The 17,721-nt window shown below is 44.8% G+C and overlaps 1 protein-coding gene across 1 annotated transcript in view; it reads left to right on the forward strand.

The window, feature by feature from the left end:
* Positions 1-17,721, forward strand: part of LOC141121827 (uncharacterized) — a 219,555-nt gene that overhangs the window by 135,376 nt on the left and 66,458 nt on the right. The window contains 6 exon segments of the mRNA XM_073611542.1: positions 122-235; positions 324-447; positions 564-661; positions 751-963; positions 1,085-1,226; positions 11,590-12,537. Coding sequence (XP_073467643.1) covers positions 122-235; positions 324-447; positions 564-661; positions 751-963; positions 1,085-1,226; positions 11,590-12,537 — 1,639 coding nt within the window.

Consider the following 17,721-nt stretch of genomic DNA (forward strand, 5'->3'; position numbering starts at 1 on the left):
AGGGTCCTGTGTGGGTAAATTATACCTCAGTCTGTAGGGAGGTTTTAATAAAATGGAGACCTGAATGATGAGGTGAGGAGGATTCTGGGAATATCATTTGATTTTTTTCCTTTGTGTTCAGATTTCCTTTGAAGTCTGGAGATCATATGACCATCACATTGCCTCCACCTCCCTCCCTGTTAGAGAGAAATACAAAGAAGATTCTAGAAGTCACCAGAGAGATCATGGAGGAGAGGTGAGGAGGATTCTGGGAATTCTGGGACATTATCCAGTAACAGACAAGGGATGTGTCTGGATGGTGACTGTATCATTGTGTGTGTCAGGTTCCTATAAGGTGTCAGGATGTCACTGTCTATTTCTCCATGGAGGAGTGGGAGTATTTAGAAGGACACAAGGATCTCTACAAGGACGTCATGATGGACAATCAGCCGCCCCTCACATCACCGGGTAAGAGGAGACTTTATTGTAAAGTAGAGAGCAGTACGGAGGGTCCACCTAGATCCCCCATCATCTGATAAACACATAGAAACAATGTATTCAGTCAGTGTGTGTGTTTCCTACAGATGGATCCAGTAATGGGAACCCACCAGAGAAATGTCCCCGTCCTCTGTATTCCCGGGATTCCACACAGGAAGGTCACACCATCCCTCACCATCATCAGGTAGATGAGGAACAATCACTGATAGTATCATTAGGATCTGTACATTGTCTGCATTGTTACAATTGATGTCATTTTTATTATATATTCAGAGTGGAAACCTGAGAGAGTCTAAAGTTGAGGTTAAAGAAGAGATAAAAGAGGAGGAGGATGAGGATGGAGTGATGAAGGAGTATCTTAAAGAACACAAAGATCTGTACCAGGACACCATGGTGGAGTCATCCAGCTACAGAAACCCACCAGAGAGATGCCCATGTCCTCTGTATTCCACACAGGAAGATCACACCATCCCTCACTGTTACAAGGTTGGTGGGACGGAGGTTATAAAACACACTTATAGAAACAATGTGTGGATTTTATATGTGATGTCACAATATTAAAGCTTATATCTTACAGATGATATTCACTCTCATTTTCTTGATGTAGAGTGGAGATCCAATCGATATAGAATTTGAGGTTAAAGCAGAAGAAGAAGAGAGGTATGTAAGGGATGATCAGCAGTCTATGGAGGAGGATGGAATAACGGGGACATTTATAGAGGAGGACACTCCTACAGAGATCAGCACAGGTGGGTCATTAACACTAAATACATTCCTCCACCCATACTGCTCACTGATTGGTCCAGAGTAGGGCGGGGACTGGGTGATATCAGCCTGTAATCCCCTGGTCACTTTCCTGAGCTGTGTTCCCCGTCCTGTATTCCTGTATTTCTCTCGGATAATCTTCCTTCTCTGTGCTGTAGACACAATTTATGTATCTAGACTGGATTTATGGAGATTCTGGGGTTCAGCTGGCAGCAAAATGTTCATTTTCACTATAGGCGTTACTAGTCCTTGCGCTGAAAAGTTTTCTCCCTATTGTGGGGTCACAGTACGGTATTTGTACATTGATATCATATCCCCTCTCAAGCGTCTATTCTCCAAAGAGAATAAGTTCAGTGGTTGCAGTCTTTCCTCATAGCTGAGATCCTCTAGTCCCTTTATTAGCTTTGTTGCACTTCTCTGAACCCTCTCCAGTTCCAGTACATTCTTCCTGAGGACTGGTGCCCAGAACTGGACAGCATACTCTAGGTGCGGCCGGACCAGAGTGTCAGGGGATGTTATACACAACATCCAATGCAGGTGATCAGATCGCTGGGCTGCACCAAGGAATCAGGGACAAACGAGTAAATAAAGAAAGTATGTTTATTATTAATGATAAAGATACATGTGAAAACAAGACAGCAAACCAAAAACAAGAAAATGGTGAAAACACAGCAAACCCCCAAACCCACCTAACTATCTATCTAACTAATATAATACACAAGCAAGGAAACCAACATGAAATAAAATATAAGGCATGGGCCAAAGCGACAAGGGAACAGAAACCAGGAATAATGAAGCAGACCAAGGAGCAGGGAACAGGAAACAGGGTACAAGGTCAGGATACACAAACGGGGTTCAGGAACAAACAGGAACAGGCTGGAACAAGAGCAGGTACTGGCAGGGACAAGGGCTTAGCAGAGGAATACTGAAGCACTGGAGGTTAGTTTAGGGCGGGTTTATATAGTCCAGCAAAACCATGACAGGTGTGCTTGATGGCAAGTCTGCAGTCCAGGCAGGGAGACCCCCGCTGGTGGCCACTGGAATTACACCCTTTTGGTGCTGAATGTAATAGTGCCACCAGCAGGAGAAACCGGAGATGACACCGTTCCTGACAGTTCCCCCTCCTAAAGGAGTGGCCTCCGGACACTCCATTCAGCCCTGGGAACGACAGTCCGGGTGGGTGCAGAAACACCTTAAAATGTTTCCCTACTGAGTCTGCGGACTTCTTCGCACTTCCAAGGCCAGAGTCTTTTAGTTCACTGGGGGACGTGCCATCAGAGTCTGAAAATAGGACACGTACCCCACCACCTGGGTCAGGAAGTTTGGATCTGGAAATGAAAATTAGCAGGGTAACAAGAAAGAAACCATCGGAGGCAGACCACACAGGAGTATTACATTTAAGCCAGGCGACAGACAGGATTGACCCAGCGGCAAGATGGCCATCAGTCAGGAACAGTTTTAGCAGGCACCATGTCATCAGGCTGAGCAGAAAGCAGAGGTACATCACGCTGGGCAGTGGAACATCCGCATCGAGCTGGGCAGCAGGCAAAAGCACATCGAGCTGGGCAGCAGGCAAAAGCACATCGAGCTGGGCAGCAGGCAAAAGCACATCGAGCTGGGCAGCAGGCAAAAGCACATCGAGCTGGGCAGCAGGCTCATCAAGCTGGAGAGCAGGCACTGGTACTTCCGGCTGGAACACTGGCACCTCAGACTGGAACACTGGCACCGAGACATCAGGCTGGAGGGCTGGCACCGAGACATCCGACAAGGCGGCAGGTACTGGAACTTCAGACTGGGCAGTAGGCCCATCAGGCAGAACAGCAGGTGCTGGCACAACAAGCTGAGCAGCAGGCACATCGGACTGGATAGCAGGTACTGGAACTTCAAACCGGGCAGCCGGTATTGGAACTTTAGACTGGGCAGCAAGCACAGACACTGGCACATCAGGCAGAACAGCAGGTGCTGGAACAACAGGCAGGACAGCAGGTGCATCGGACTGGATAGTCGGTACTGGAACTTCAGACTGGGCCGTGGGCACAGGCGCTGGCATGTCAGGCAGAACAGCAGATACTGGCACAACAGGCAGAACAGCAGATACATCGGACTGGATAGCAGGTACTGGAACTGCAAACCGCGCAGCTGGTACTGGAACTGCAGACTGGACAGTGGGCACAGGTGCTGGCACATCAGGCAGAACAGCAGGTACATCGGACTGGATAGCAGGTACTGGAACTGCAAACCGGGCAGCGGGTACTGGAACTTCAGACTGGACAATGGGCACAGGCGCTGGCACATCAGGCAGAACAGCAGGTACTGGCACAACAGGCTGAACAGCAGGTACATCGGACTGGGTAGCAGGTACTGGAACTTCAAACCGGGAAGCTGGTACTGGAACTTCAGACTGGACAGTGGGCACAGGTGCTGGCACATCAGGCAGAACAGCAGGTACTGGCACAGCAGGCTGAACAGCAGGTACATCGGAATGGATAGCAGGTACTGGAACTTCAAACCGGGCAGCGGGTACTGGAACTTCAGACTGGTCAGTGGGCACAGGTGCTGGCACATCAGGCAGAACAGCAGGTACTGGCACAACAGGCTGAACAGCAGGTACATCGGACTGGATAGCAGGTACTGGAACTCCAAACCGGGCAGCTGGTACTGGAACTTCAGACTGGACAATGGGCACAGGCGCTGGCACATCAGGCAGAACAGCAGGTACTGGCACAACAGGCTGAACAGCAGGTACATCGGACTGGGTAGCAGATACTGGAACTTCAAACCGGGCAGCTGGTACTGGAACTTCAGACTGGACAGTGGGCACAGGTGCTGGCACATCAGGCAGAACAGCAGGTACTGGCACAGCAGGCTGAACAGCAGGTACATCGGACTGGATAGCAGGTACTGGAACTTCAAACCGGGCAGCGGGTACTGGAACTTCAGACTGGTCAGTGGGCACAGGTGCTGGCACATCAGGCAGAACAGCAGGTACTGGCACAACAGGCTGAACAGCAGGTACATCGGACTGGATAGCAGGTACTGGAACTCCAAACCGGGCAGCTGGTACTGGAACTTCAGACTGAACAGTGGGCACAGGTGCTGGCACATCAGGCAGAACAGCAGGTACTGGCACAACAGTCTGAAAAGCAGGTGCATCGGACTGGATAGCAGGTACTGGAACTTCAAACTGGGCAGCTGGTACTGGAACTTCAGACTGGACAGTGGGCACAGGTGCTGGCACATCAGGCAGAACAGCAGGTACTGGCACAACAGGCACATCGGACTGGATAGCAGGTACTGGAACTGCAAACCGGGCAGCTGGTACTGGAACTGCAGACTGGACAGTGGGCACAGGTGCTGGCACATCAGGCTGGAACAGATCAGCTGGTGGGGAGGCAGGATTGGATACTGGCATGATGGTATGGGTTGGAAAAAACTTCCGCTTCTTTTTGCTTTTAGCCACTGGGGATCTATAAGTGGGTACAGGGCTGTAGGTAGGGAATGCAGCTGGTAGAAGCGAAGAGTGAAAGGATGGCAAGACAGAGGGAGTAGGTTTTGAAGGGAGATTTAGTGGAGCTGATGGAGGCAGTTGAGAAGCAGCAGGGGAGTTAAAGGCAGGGTAGGTGCAACAGGAGGAAACAGGGTACTGGTATTTCATTGGTAGAGAAGTATATTTGGAGCTAACAGAAGCTGAATGCAACAGACTTGACCAGGCCTGTATTAATGATTGCACTGAATCAGGTTTGCACTTAGCTTGTCTGACCAGAGACTGCACTGATTCAATGCATTTTGCAAGCACCTGTTGAGGACAAGCTGAATAGTGTTCAAAAAAGAATGCTGAGTCATCCTCCAACAGCCAAACTAAAGATTCTACCTGAGCTGCACTAAAAGGGGGTGTATAGTCATCACCTCCCTCAGCGACATTAGACTGGGCCAACTCAGTACAGATCCAAATTAATGGTTGCACATCTTCAAACAAAAAACTGCCTTGCTCAATAAAAACATGAGCTAGGCGGATGCCTTCTAACAACTGTTCCCTAGTGTATGCAGCCAATGTCTGATAACAAAAGTCTCTGTCATCAGTTGCCAAGAGTGATAAATACAAAATACTTTCAAAATCCATATGTCAACAATAGCTGGGACTCAGGTCCCAATTCCCAGGTGCAACCGATCTGATTGTATGGCTTCAGTATTCTGTCAGGGGATGTTATACACAACATCCAATGCAGGTGATCAGATCGCTGGGCTGCACCAAGGAATCAGGGACAAACGAGTAAATAAAGAAAGTATGTTTATTATTAATGATAAAGATACATGTGAAAACAAGACAGCAAACCAAAAACAAGAAAATGGTGAAAACACAGCAAACCCCCAAACCCACCTAACTATCTATCTAACTAATATAATACACAAGCAAGGAAACCAACATGAAATAAAATATAAGGCATGGGCCAAAGCGACAAGGGAACAGAAACCAGGAATAATGAAGCAGACCAAGGAGCAGGGAACAGGAAACAGGGTACAAGGTCAGGATACACAAACGGGGTTCAGGAACAAACAGGAACAGGCTGGAACAAGAGCAGGTACTGGCAGGGACAAGGGCTTAGCAGAGGAATACTGAAGCACTGGAGGTTAGTTCAGGGCGGGTTTATATAGTCCAGCAAAACCATGACAGGTGTGCTTGATGGCAAGTCTGCAGACCAGGCAGGGAGACCCCCGCTGGTGGCCACTGGAATTACACCCTTTTGGTGCTGAATGTAATAGTGCCACCAGCAGGAGAAACCGGAGATGACACCGTTCCTGACACAGAGTCTTGTAGAGCAGGAGAATTATTGTTTTATCTCTGGAGTTAATCCCCTTTTTAATGCCAATATTCTGTTGACATTGCATGCCATTGTTGAGCTTGTCATCTACTAGGACCCCCAGGTCCTTTTCCATGGTGTATTCCCCCAGAGGTTCTTCCCCTAGTGAGTAAATTGCATTTATATTTTTGCCACCCAAATGCATTATTTTACATTTTTCTACATTGAACCTCATTTGTCATGTAGTTGCCCACCCCATTAATTTGTTCAGATCTTCTTGCAATGTACGCAGCGCTCCACTCCTTAAGGAGCCTACAATCCAAGGTCCCCAACTCACATTCATATGCTAGGGCCAATTTTGGACAGAAGCCAATTAACCTACCAGCATGTCTTTGGAGTGTGGGAGGAAACCCATGCAGGCACAGGGAGACCATGCAAACTCCAGGCAGGTAGTGTTGTGGTTGGGATTCGAACTAGCGACCCTTTTTACTGGTAGGCGAGAGTGTTACCCACTACACCACTGTGCCACTGCTTAGCTTAGTATCGTCCACAAATAAGAGATTGAACTGTTTACCCCATCTTCCAGGTCGTTTATGAATAAATTAAATAGGATTGGTCCCAGCACAGAAGCCTGGGGGACCCCACAACCCACCTCTGACCATTCCGAGTACTCCCCATTTATCACCACCTTCTGAACTCACCCCCGTAGCCAGTTTTCAATCCATGTACAAGCTACTGGTCCATGCTGACAGACCTTAATTTGTACAGTAAACGTTTATGGGGAACTGTATCAAATGCTTTTGCAAAATCCAGATACACCACGTCTACGGGCCTTCCTTTATCTAGATGGCAACTCACCTCCTCATAGAAGGTTAATAGATTGGTTTGGCAAGAACGATTCTTCATTAATCCATGCTGATTACTGCTAATGATATCTTTCTCATTACTAAAATCTTGTATATAGTCCCTTATCCAGGAGCTTGCAAATTATGAATGTTAGGCTAACTGGTCTGTAATTCCCAGGGATATAGCTTGGTCCTTTTTTAAATATTGGTGCTACATTAGCTTTCCTCCAATCAGCTTGAACCATCCCAGTCAGTAAACTGTCCATAAAAATTAGGAACAATGATCTGGCTATCACTTGACTGAGTTCCTTAATGCGGAGGTCCGCCACAGTGGTGATCTAAGCCCGGAAGTGGGTTCAAATACCTGTATTATACAAGTATCCGCAAGCCCCCCCCCGAAAGGTGCCAAATGTGACACCGGAGGGGGGGAGGGTTCCGAAAAGCAGAAGTTCCATTTTTGTGTGGACCCCCGCTTTAAGGACCCTCGGGTGCAAGCCATCTTTTCTCAGTGACTTGTTAATGTTACCTTTTTCAAGTCTACTTCTAATTTTATCCTCTGTTAGCCATGAGGGTGCTTCCTGTGCTGCATTATGAAGATAAATATTGCAGACTTGGTTACGGAATCCCCCCGTTTCCCTCGTGAAGACTGAGGAGAAGAATAAATTCAGAACCTTTGCCATCTCTCCATCTTATGTAACCAGATTCCCTTCATCATTCTTTATGGGGCCAATATGTTCTGACCTCCCTTTCTTACTATTTATATACTTAAAGAATTTTCTTGTGTTTTTTTTTTTTTACTCTCCCCCGCTATGTGCCTTTCATAGTATATCTTAGCTGCCTTGATTGCACCCTTACATTTCTTGTTGCAATCTTTGTAATGTTGGAATGCTGATGATGATCCCTCAGACTTGTATTTTTTTGAAGGCCTTCTCCTTTGCTTTTATATGCATTTTTACGTTGAAGTTAAGCCACCCAGAACTTTTATTAGCTCTTTTAAATATATTTCCCATTGGGATGCACTGGCCAATACCTTTTTATGTAATATGCTCTTAAAGTACTCCCATTTTTCCTCCGTGTTCTTTGTACCCAAGATCTTCTAGCAAAGAGCGCAGTTTAAGGAAGTTGGCTGTTTTGAAATTCAGTGTCTTTGTATTCACCTTGTGTTTCCTATTTGTGTGATTTTTATACTGAGCCTAATTGACCTGTGATTGCTGTTTCCTAAATTGCAACGTATTTCCACATCCGTGATCAGGTCTGTATAGTTGGTAATCAGTAGGTCTAGTAACGCTTTGTTTCTTGTTGGTGCATTTACCATCTGATCCATGCAATTGTCCTGCAAGACATTTAGGAAATGGCGAGCCTTAGATGAATGCACGGTTCCTTCCACCCAGTCTATGTCTGGATAATTAAAATCCCCCATTATAATGACACTTTCCATTCTTGCCGCTAATCCAAATTGTGATAGGAGGTCTGCCTCCCCTTCCTCCTTCTGGTTAGGGGGCCTATAGCATACTCCCAGTATTATTTTCCCCTTAGCTTCATCCCTTTTTAGCTCTACCCATAAGGATTCCACCTCCTCTCTAGCTCCCTTAGTGATGTCATCTCTCACATTTACTTGTACATTATTCTTGATACAGACGCACCCCTCCCCCTTTTTTACCCCCCCATCTCTGCAATATAGGAAATACCCTTGAATGGTTACCAGCCAATCATGAGAGCTGTTGAACCAAGTCTTTGAAATTCCCACAAAATCGAAATCCTTCTCATACAATAGCAGCTCTAGTTCTCCCATCTTGTCCGCCAGACTCCTGGCATTAGTGAACACGCCTCATAGTTTTGTCTGGATGCATACTGTCTCCTTATTGGGTGTTCTGAGGTTGCAAATATGACTTGTTACTCTACTCCCCTCGGGTTTAAGCGCTTTAGTCAATCTACCACTAATGCCCCCCATACTACTTTCTGGAATCTGTTCCAGGCTGGCTATCTCTACATCTAGACATCTAGACCCAGTCGCCTAGTTTAAAAGCCCCTCTAGCTTTTCGCCCATTGAGTCCGTCCCTGCGAACGAGCCGTAAACCGACCGAGAAGTCGGCCCAATTCTCCAGGAACCTGAACCCCCTCCTTTCTAGGTCAGCTCCTCAGCCACTTGTTAACTTCCCTGATCTCCCTCTGCGTTTCTGGTGTGGCTCGATGTACCAGTATTATTTCTGAGAATACTATCTTGGAGGTCCTATTCCTCAATTTAGCTCCTATGGCCCTAAAATCGTTTTTTAGGACGATCCATCTTCCTCTGACTTTGTCATTTGGTGCCAACTTGCACCATGACAGCCGGGTCTTCCCCAGCTCCTCCCACTAATCTGTCCACCAGATCCGTGACTTGCCGAACCCGAGCGCCTGGTAAACAACATACAATTCGGCGCTTTGAGTCTTTGTGACAGATTGCCCTCTCTGTCCTTTTGAGAACTGAGTCCCCTACCACCAGAATCTGTCTTTCCTTTTCCTTGGCTTTACCTCTGCCCTCACTGGAGGAGTTATTCCCCTGGCAGCTAGGGGTGTCACTCTGCTCCAGCAATGCTGGTCCCTGACTGGTTTCCCCAATATCACGCAACAGGGCGTACTTATTGGGATGTTCCAGCCCAGGACCGGCCTCCCTGACTCTTTCCCCGTTACCCTTCCAGGCTGTCACCCAAATACTCTGCTCTGGTGCCTGCACCTCTGTCTCTACCGGCCTCTGTGCTGGCCCTTGCCGGCACCTGCCGGGTACGATGCCAACTCTCCTTTAGCATAGAGGGTCTCCTCAGTGCTGACAGTTGCTTCCTTAGATTCAGGATCTGGGCTTCCAGGGAAACGATGTTCTTACATTTTGCACAGCAGTATTCGCCCTCGGTCCGATGATCAAGGAATGCATACATGCCGCAAGATGTACACTGAGTTGCATCTCCATACTCGCCGGGCATCGTACTCACTAATTTAATGGGAATTGGGAATTTTGCTCTGTCCAATTAACAACTAGCTTCCTGACTCTAATACTCAACAATACACGGGCACTCATGGTACTTGAGCACTCACTGTTTCAACACTCAGTTACCCGACAGTACTCAGTTATACCACAATACTCAGCAGTACTCGGTACCTCACACTACACCCCCCTCAGCCAGCGTCCCCATTACACACAGTCAGTCTTCTATCAGCTGTGCCGCTCTGTGTCTCTGATCTGTCAGCACTCAGTCTCCCTCGGTCAGCCTGCCTGTCACTGCTCCCGCCACTTCCCTGCTTTACCTGACACATTCCCCCTCCGGTCCACAGATTGCACTTACCTGCCGCTGCCTTTCCCGGTTAATCTGTCACCTCACGGTCTCCTGGTCCCGCCTCCTCTGTCAGAGTGGCATGGTCCTTAGTCTCTCCCTGTCTCCCCCTCCTCCAGTTCTGATGGTCCCAACAGCAGCGGCCTGTTGCTGCTCTCAGTCGCCAGCCGCCTCTCTCATCTCAGTGGGGGGCTGGGGTCAAAGGTTCCACTTGCTTTTAATATTCAATTTTAAAATGAATGTAACTTCTGAGCAAAAACCACATATAGTATTTGAAAATTTGTTCGCTGGAGAAAAGTTTTCTGTTCTGCTCCTTTGAATGTTCCTGTCACTGTGGTCGGGAATGAACGCCGATTTGACCCCACTAATGGTTAGAAAATTGGATGAATGTTTTTAAAACAAAACATTTTTGAAAGAAAAATGAGTTTGTGTACGGCCAGCATAAGTGACATCAGGTGCAGGGAGCTTGTACCCACCTACCTGTCTATGACAAGGGAGTCTGTCATCCATCATATTATATTACACTCCTGTCTGATCATCTGCAAAACAGCGTTTTACCTCTTTTTTATATTTTAATAATGCTGATCTCTGATTCTGATATGTAGCAGATTCTCCCTCTAATAATACATCTATCTGTCTGTTATTCTCAGAGTGGATTAAATATCCAACTATATATCTGGATATTTATATTTACCGCTGTATATAGATATTCAAAAATATTAACTAAATTATACACCAACCTTTTTTGTTTTTATCCAATTAGTCAATTAATCAAAACAATAATTGGCCAACTAATCAATTATAAAAATAATCATTAGTTGCCGCCCTACAGAGGACCCATTTAGGCTTAATGTACACGGAACGTTTTTACAACCTCTCCCGAACGATTTAACTTGACAGATAGTAACCCACGTTTAAAACATCTGTCATGCCGCGTTTAGCCGCATTTGGGTTTAGAAGCGTTTGAAAACAAAAAATAATAATGTTTTTCAAAATAGCCAAAAATGAAAAACGCTTGTGAATGAAATGCGGCTAAACGTGAGTTACCACGTTTAGCAGTGTTTGGCGCTTAAAATGTCCCTAAACTCAGCGTCTGAACTCATTTTTTTGCTTTCCAAAAAAGGCCTCTAAACTCAACTGCCTAGAAATGACTGTAAATGACCCTGTGTACATGTACTGATAATATAAAATAGAGGGGAGTTCAGGAGCAGTTGAAAAAATGCCCAACTGTTCCTAAACGTCCATTTATCATCATCAGTGTACATGAGGCCTTACTAGTTACCTTGAGGGGGGAATCGTAAGATCCTCAGAGACAAAGCTGCCTGATGTGGGCGGAGTCCTGGTTTAGGGGAACCAATCAGCTCATGTCTAGTAATAATCTTTTTATCTCTATTTTAGTAGATGGACAGGAGATGAGGAAAACCTCAGAGGATTGTCTCACTTTGTCTCCAGACTGTAAAGTAGAAGATGAGGACATCACACAGTATAGTCCAGAAGAAAACCCGACTACCTCAAATGTCCATCTGGCACCACACAGTGTAGATGGACCATCGTATTCCTCTTATCCTGAGGAACCTCAGACTGTGAGGGACGGTGCCGTCCTTCCAACAGATAAGAGGTTTTCCTGTACTGAGTGTGGGAAGTGTTTTAGTTCTAAATACCATCTTAATGTGCATATGAGATCTCACACAGGGGAGAAGCCGTATTCCTGTCCCGAGTGTGGAAAATGTTTTATACAAAAATCAGACCTGGTCAAACATCAGAGATCTCACATGGGGGAGAAACTGCATTCCTGTCCTGAGTGCGGGAAATGTTTTTCAGTGAAGTCCAGTCTTTACAGACATCAGAGATCTCACACGGGGGAGAAGCCGTATTCTTGTCCTGAGTGCGGGAAATGTTTTTCAGTGAAGTCCCATCTTTTCACACATCAGAGATCTCACACAGGGGAGAAGCCATATTCCTGTCCTGAGTGCGGGAAATGCTTCATACAAAAATCAGACCTTGTCATACATCAGAGATCTCACACGGGGGAGAAGTTGCATTCCTGTCCTGAGTGCGGGAAATACTTTATACAAAAATCAGACCTTGCCATACATACGAGATCTCACACGGGAGAGAAGCCGTATTCCTGTCCTGAGTGCTGGAAATGTTTTTCAGTGACGTCTCATCTTTACAGACATCAGAAATCTCACACAGGTGAGAAGCCGCATTCCTGTCCTGAGTGCGGGAAATGTTTTGTACAAAAAGCAGATCTTGTTAAACATCAGAGGTCTCACACTGGGGAGAAGCCGTATTCCTGTGCTGAGTGCGGGAAATGTTTTTCAGTGAAGTCCCATCTTACCACACATCAAAGTTTGCACACGGGGGAGAAGCCATATTCCTGTCCTGAGTGCGGGAAATGTTTTTCACAGAAGTCCAATCTTTCCACACATCAGAGATCTCACACAAGGGAGAAGCCACTTTCTTGTCCTGAGTGAGGGAATTGTTCCTCACTGAAGTCCTGTCTTCCTGTTCATCAGGGATCCCACACAACCCTCGAGGTGTATTAGTGCCTTGAGTGTGGGAAATGTCTTCTATATGAATGTTGCTGGACATCACAGCTCTCATGTGGGGAAGAAGCACACCCTGATATACACCTCAGATATACTCCATGGCTGATCTTCATCATATAAGAAACAGTTCCAGGGGTGTGGACACAGGGCCAGTGCAAGGATTTTTGTCTACTTAGGCAAAGGTGCATTTTGGTGCCCCCCCACCAACCGTCCTCCTGCCACCCCCCCCCTCCTCCACCATGCACCCCCATATGGCATACAGTTTATCTGCCTGCTGATGTTACATCATCAGTGTTACCATGCATTTGCCATTCAGTCATAATCATTGTAATGCAGTGTAGATTGCATTGAATAACATTTTTTTCCCGGCCTTGATGGCCGGGGAAACTGTCAATGTTGATTCCGGGTCTGGAATAAGAAGGGGAGGAGAGTGGACGTGTGTCCGCTCTTCTCCCTCACCTTTTCTGGACAGCACCTGCTATGCCGATCCCGGACACCAGGCATGGGACCGACTGCTTTATGCTGGCGCTGACCCTGTGTGGAAATCTTTTTTAAGAAACGACTTGTCCAAGGGACTAAATCGGGGTCCCAATCTGATCTAAGTGTATTTGCTTTGGAAGAATACGTGTGTTGATGTTGCTGCATTATGCATAACTATTAGGATAGTTTTTACATTTTAGATTGGGGCGCTTCAAGACTGTCCATAATTTTAAAAGGTGCCTCAAGACTGTCCATAATTTTAAAAGGTGCCTCGAGACTGTCCATAATTTTATAGGGTGCCTCGAGACTGTCCATTATTTACCAATTAAGGACCAGGCCTATTTTTTACACTTGGTGTTTACAAGTTAAAATCATGTTTTGTTTTTTTGCTAGAAAATTACTTAGAACCCCCAAACATTATATTTTTTGTTTTTCAGACACCCTAGAGAATAAAATGGTGGTCATTGCAATGCTTTATGTCACGCTGTATTTGCGCGTGGTCCTTACGGTACAAACGCAATTTTTGGAGAAAAATACACTTCTTTGAATTAGCCACTTCAGCCCCGGAAGGTTTTACCCTCTTCCTGACCAGAGCACTTTTTACAATTTTGGCACCGCGCCGCTTTAACTGGTAATTGCGCGGTCATGCAATGCTGTACCCAAACTAAATTTGCATCCTTTTTTTCCCCACAAATAGAGCTTTCTTTTGGTGGCATTTGATCACCTCTGGGATTTTTATCTTTTATAAATGAAAAAAAGATTGAAAATGTTGAAAAAAAAATATTTTCTACTTTTTGTTATTAAAAAAATCCAATAAATTACATTTTAGTCATACATTTAGGCCAAAATGTATTCAGCCACATGTCTAGGATAAACAAATCTCACTCCACGCTGATCTGAGGAATGACATGATGGGAACCTCTTTTCCTACCTAATATAATACCTCGTATATCACTAGGTGTACACCATACAATTTGATTATGGATACCTAGTTCCAATTACATTGGAACTAACGACTATCTTGGAAAACAAGGAAGACTGTCCTGTGGCATTATATGGGTGACAATGACCATTTGTAGGAGGACCATTCAATGTGTTTCTATTTTGATGTTTTTGACTATTAACCATGAGTGTTCTTGCTGTTCCTGAAGAAGCGGGTTATCTCCTGTGAAACACAAACTTCGTCAAAATTAAGCAACTCAATGTGCTCTACTATAGTGAAGCCTTCAAGAATCTGTATTCAAGGAGTACTAGATGGTATTGGCTATGTTTTATGTGCAGCTTTTGTGTGTATTGCATGTTTTTGATATGTATACATGTGCAATTTTAATTATATAATAAATACTTTTTACAAAAATTGGGTACCGTTATAGTCCTTATAATTAGTTTGTTAGGGTCCATTATTTTGTATATCATCGATTTTAGGATGAGGTACCAGACCTACATGGTCTACCAAATGAGGATCTCTTATTGAGGCCTTTCTCCCAGTTTCCTATTTTTCACACGTATATTTATTGGTCTGCGCAAAAGTTATGGCGAAACGATGGTACATTTACTGGAATTTAAGCAACTTTTAGTTTATGACTGCGTATCATTTCTTGAGGTGCTAAAATGGAAGGACAGTACAACCCCCCCCCCCCCCCCCAAAATGACCCCTTTTTGGAAAGTAGACACCCCAAGGAAATTGCTGAGAGGCATGTTGAGCCCATGGAATATTTACATTTTTTGTCACAAGTGATTGAAAAATTACAAAAATAAAAAACGTTGTCACTGAAATCATATATTGCTCAAACATGCCATGGGTATATGTATAATTACACCCCAAAATACATTCTGCTGCTTCTCCTGAGTACGGGGATACCACATGTGTAAGACTTATTTTGGGAGCCTAGCCGCGTACAGGATCCCGAAAACAAATCCCTGTCTTCAGGCTTTCTAAAGCCTTGTAGACACGATCGGATTTTCCACTGGGAATTTTGTGATGACAGGCTGTTGGTGGAAAATCTGACCATTTTGTACGCTCCATTGGACAATTGTTGTCGGATTTTCCACAGACAGATGTTGGATGGCAGGCTGTAGAATTTTCCGCGGACAAATATCTGTTGTTGGATTTTCCGATCATGTGTACACAAGTCCATCGGACAAAAGTCCAAAGTACAAACACGCATGCTCGGAAGCAAGGACGAGCCGGAAGCGGTCGGTCTTGTAAACTGGCATTCATAATGAAGAATTAACATTCGTGATGCTGCAAATTATGAAATGTCCAAATGCAGCGCACAATTCTCTTCTTCTTTACTGGGATAATAATGAAGCTGCTTTGCTGGTGATACTGATGGAGTTATTGCAAACAAATTTTCAAAGGCTTTTTTTTCTAGTGATATCAAGAATAATATTATTATGCTTGTTATTTATTTTTTTATTTTTTTGGTGCAAGTTACCACAGCGTCATTATCCTGTAGTTTTTAAGATCAAAGATACAATTACGTTAGTGTCCCTTGTCAATTTTACATTGTATTTTTTAAAATGTAACTGCCTACTCCCAAACTGTCATTTGAAGTAAAACACATAGCCAAGTATTAAAAAAATAAAACAAATAAAATTAGACATGCTATCTGCCAATAGAACTTAACCAAAAAGTGCATTCTATGCATCCAAAAATATAGAAAATATACCAAATCAAATCATTATTCAACCAAAAAATAAAATAAAAGCCTCATGCATGTGTCCTGCTTCTTAATATAGGGGGTCAACAATGCCAAGAGTTGGTGAAAGCAGGGGTCCGTCATCCGGAGATAATTCCGAAAATCATCTGGATTATTCTCCTGGAGCTCCTGCAGCAAAGGCATATGACATAATTGGTCACGATTAATAAAGCAACCAATTTTGGTCCAAGAAAATCTCCTCCTCCTGTTCCTGGACTGGACTTGGGTCAAAGCAACAACTCCGAGGCCAATAATAAATAACACGTTATCTCCGATTCCGCAACATGGCTGGTTGACGAACGGCTATTCAGAAACGAGCTGAAAAGTGTGAAATGAAAAGCGCAAAATGAAAAGCGCGAATCAACACTCACCAAACTTAACTTCTACTAATAATGTTAACTATTATTTTCTTTTCAGGTACGCCATTCAGCTGCAGCACTGATTTATCTATCTTGATAGCAACAGCGTTTGTTCTCATGATACGTAAATCAGCGACTCCAGCGTTGTTGGAGGAGATTCCACCAACACAGTTAAGAAAAAAAACATATATGCCAAAGCATGGGGGCAGGGGTGGAGGGGCGATTTGCCCCTAACATTACAGCTAGATTGCCCCCATGCTTCGGCATATATTTTTTACTCTTTTTTTGGCACAGATTGTTGTTTTTTTTTGAGTTTTGATGTTTTATTGTTACCATTGTTTGCTTTTCAGGTATGCCATTAGGCTGCAGCATGGATTTATTTATTTTGACAGCAAACAGGGTTCGCTCTCACGATACCTAAATCTGCGATTCCAGCGCTGTAGAAGGTGATTTCACTACCACAGTTAAAAAAAAAAAAAAAAAAACACGGTGCATGTATGCCCATCATTAGAAGTGGGTGGATGCAGGACGGTATTCTAATGGTGCGCATAAACACCGATCAATCTCTTTTTTTCGTTCAGCCCACAGTCTGAAAAGAACATTACAATACTGTATGTGCCCAACAAGGACCAGCAACGTACTGGTATGTTGCTCGACTTTGAGTGGTTGTACCAGAAGGATGCCTGCAGGTTTAGGTATCATCTTGGTATCGTTCTTTTTTAGCCAGCGGTCGGCTTTCATGTAAAAGCAATCCTAGCTAAATCGGAGACCAGAACAACTCCAATCATCTCTATGGCCTAAAAAATCCCGGAAGCTATGAGCATTTCATGACTTTGGTCATGAAATGATTGTCCACATACAAGTGGTACCCCTTTTCGAATAGGGGTGACACCATGTCCCAAACAATCTTGCCAGCGCTCCCTATGTATTCTGGGCAGTTGGGGGCTCCATGTGACTGTCTTTTCCCTCGTAAACCATAAAACTATATGTATAGTCTGTTGCCCTGTCACAGAGCTTATACATCTTGACCCCATATCTGGCACGCTTGCTGGGGAGGTACTGTTTGAAAGACAAGCGGCCAGAAAACTTTATCGGGAATAAACAAGGCTGCAAATTGTTGGTTAAAGTGGTTTACGAGGGGCTGAATTTTATGAAGCCGATCAAATCCACGGTCACCCCGAGGACGACAGAGTTCATTGTCATTAAAATGCATGAACCGCAAGATCTGCTCATATCATGTCCTGGTCATGGAAGCAGAGAACATTTTTATATGGTGAATTGGGTCAGTGGACCAATATGACCGTGTAACGGAACCCCGTTGCACCCTGCTTGAGTGCTTCTGTCAGTATACAGCAGTGATGGCGAACCTTGGCACCCCAGATGTTTTGAAACTACATTTCTTTATCGTACATCACGGAACACAGAGCACCATAATAA

The sequence above is a fragment of the Aquarana catesbeiana genome, unplaced genomic scaffold (genome assembly GCF_042186555.1).
Source record: "Aquarana catesbeiana isolate 2022-GZ unplaced genomic scaffold, ASM4218655v1 unanchor233, whole genome shotgun sequence".
In the NCBI taxonomy this organism is placed as follows: domain Eukaryota; kingdom Metazoa; phylum Chordata; class Amphibia; order Anura; family Ranidae; genus Aquarana; species Aquarana catesbeiana.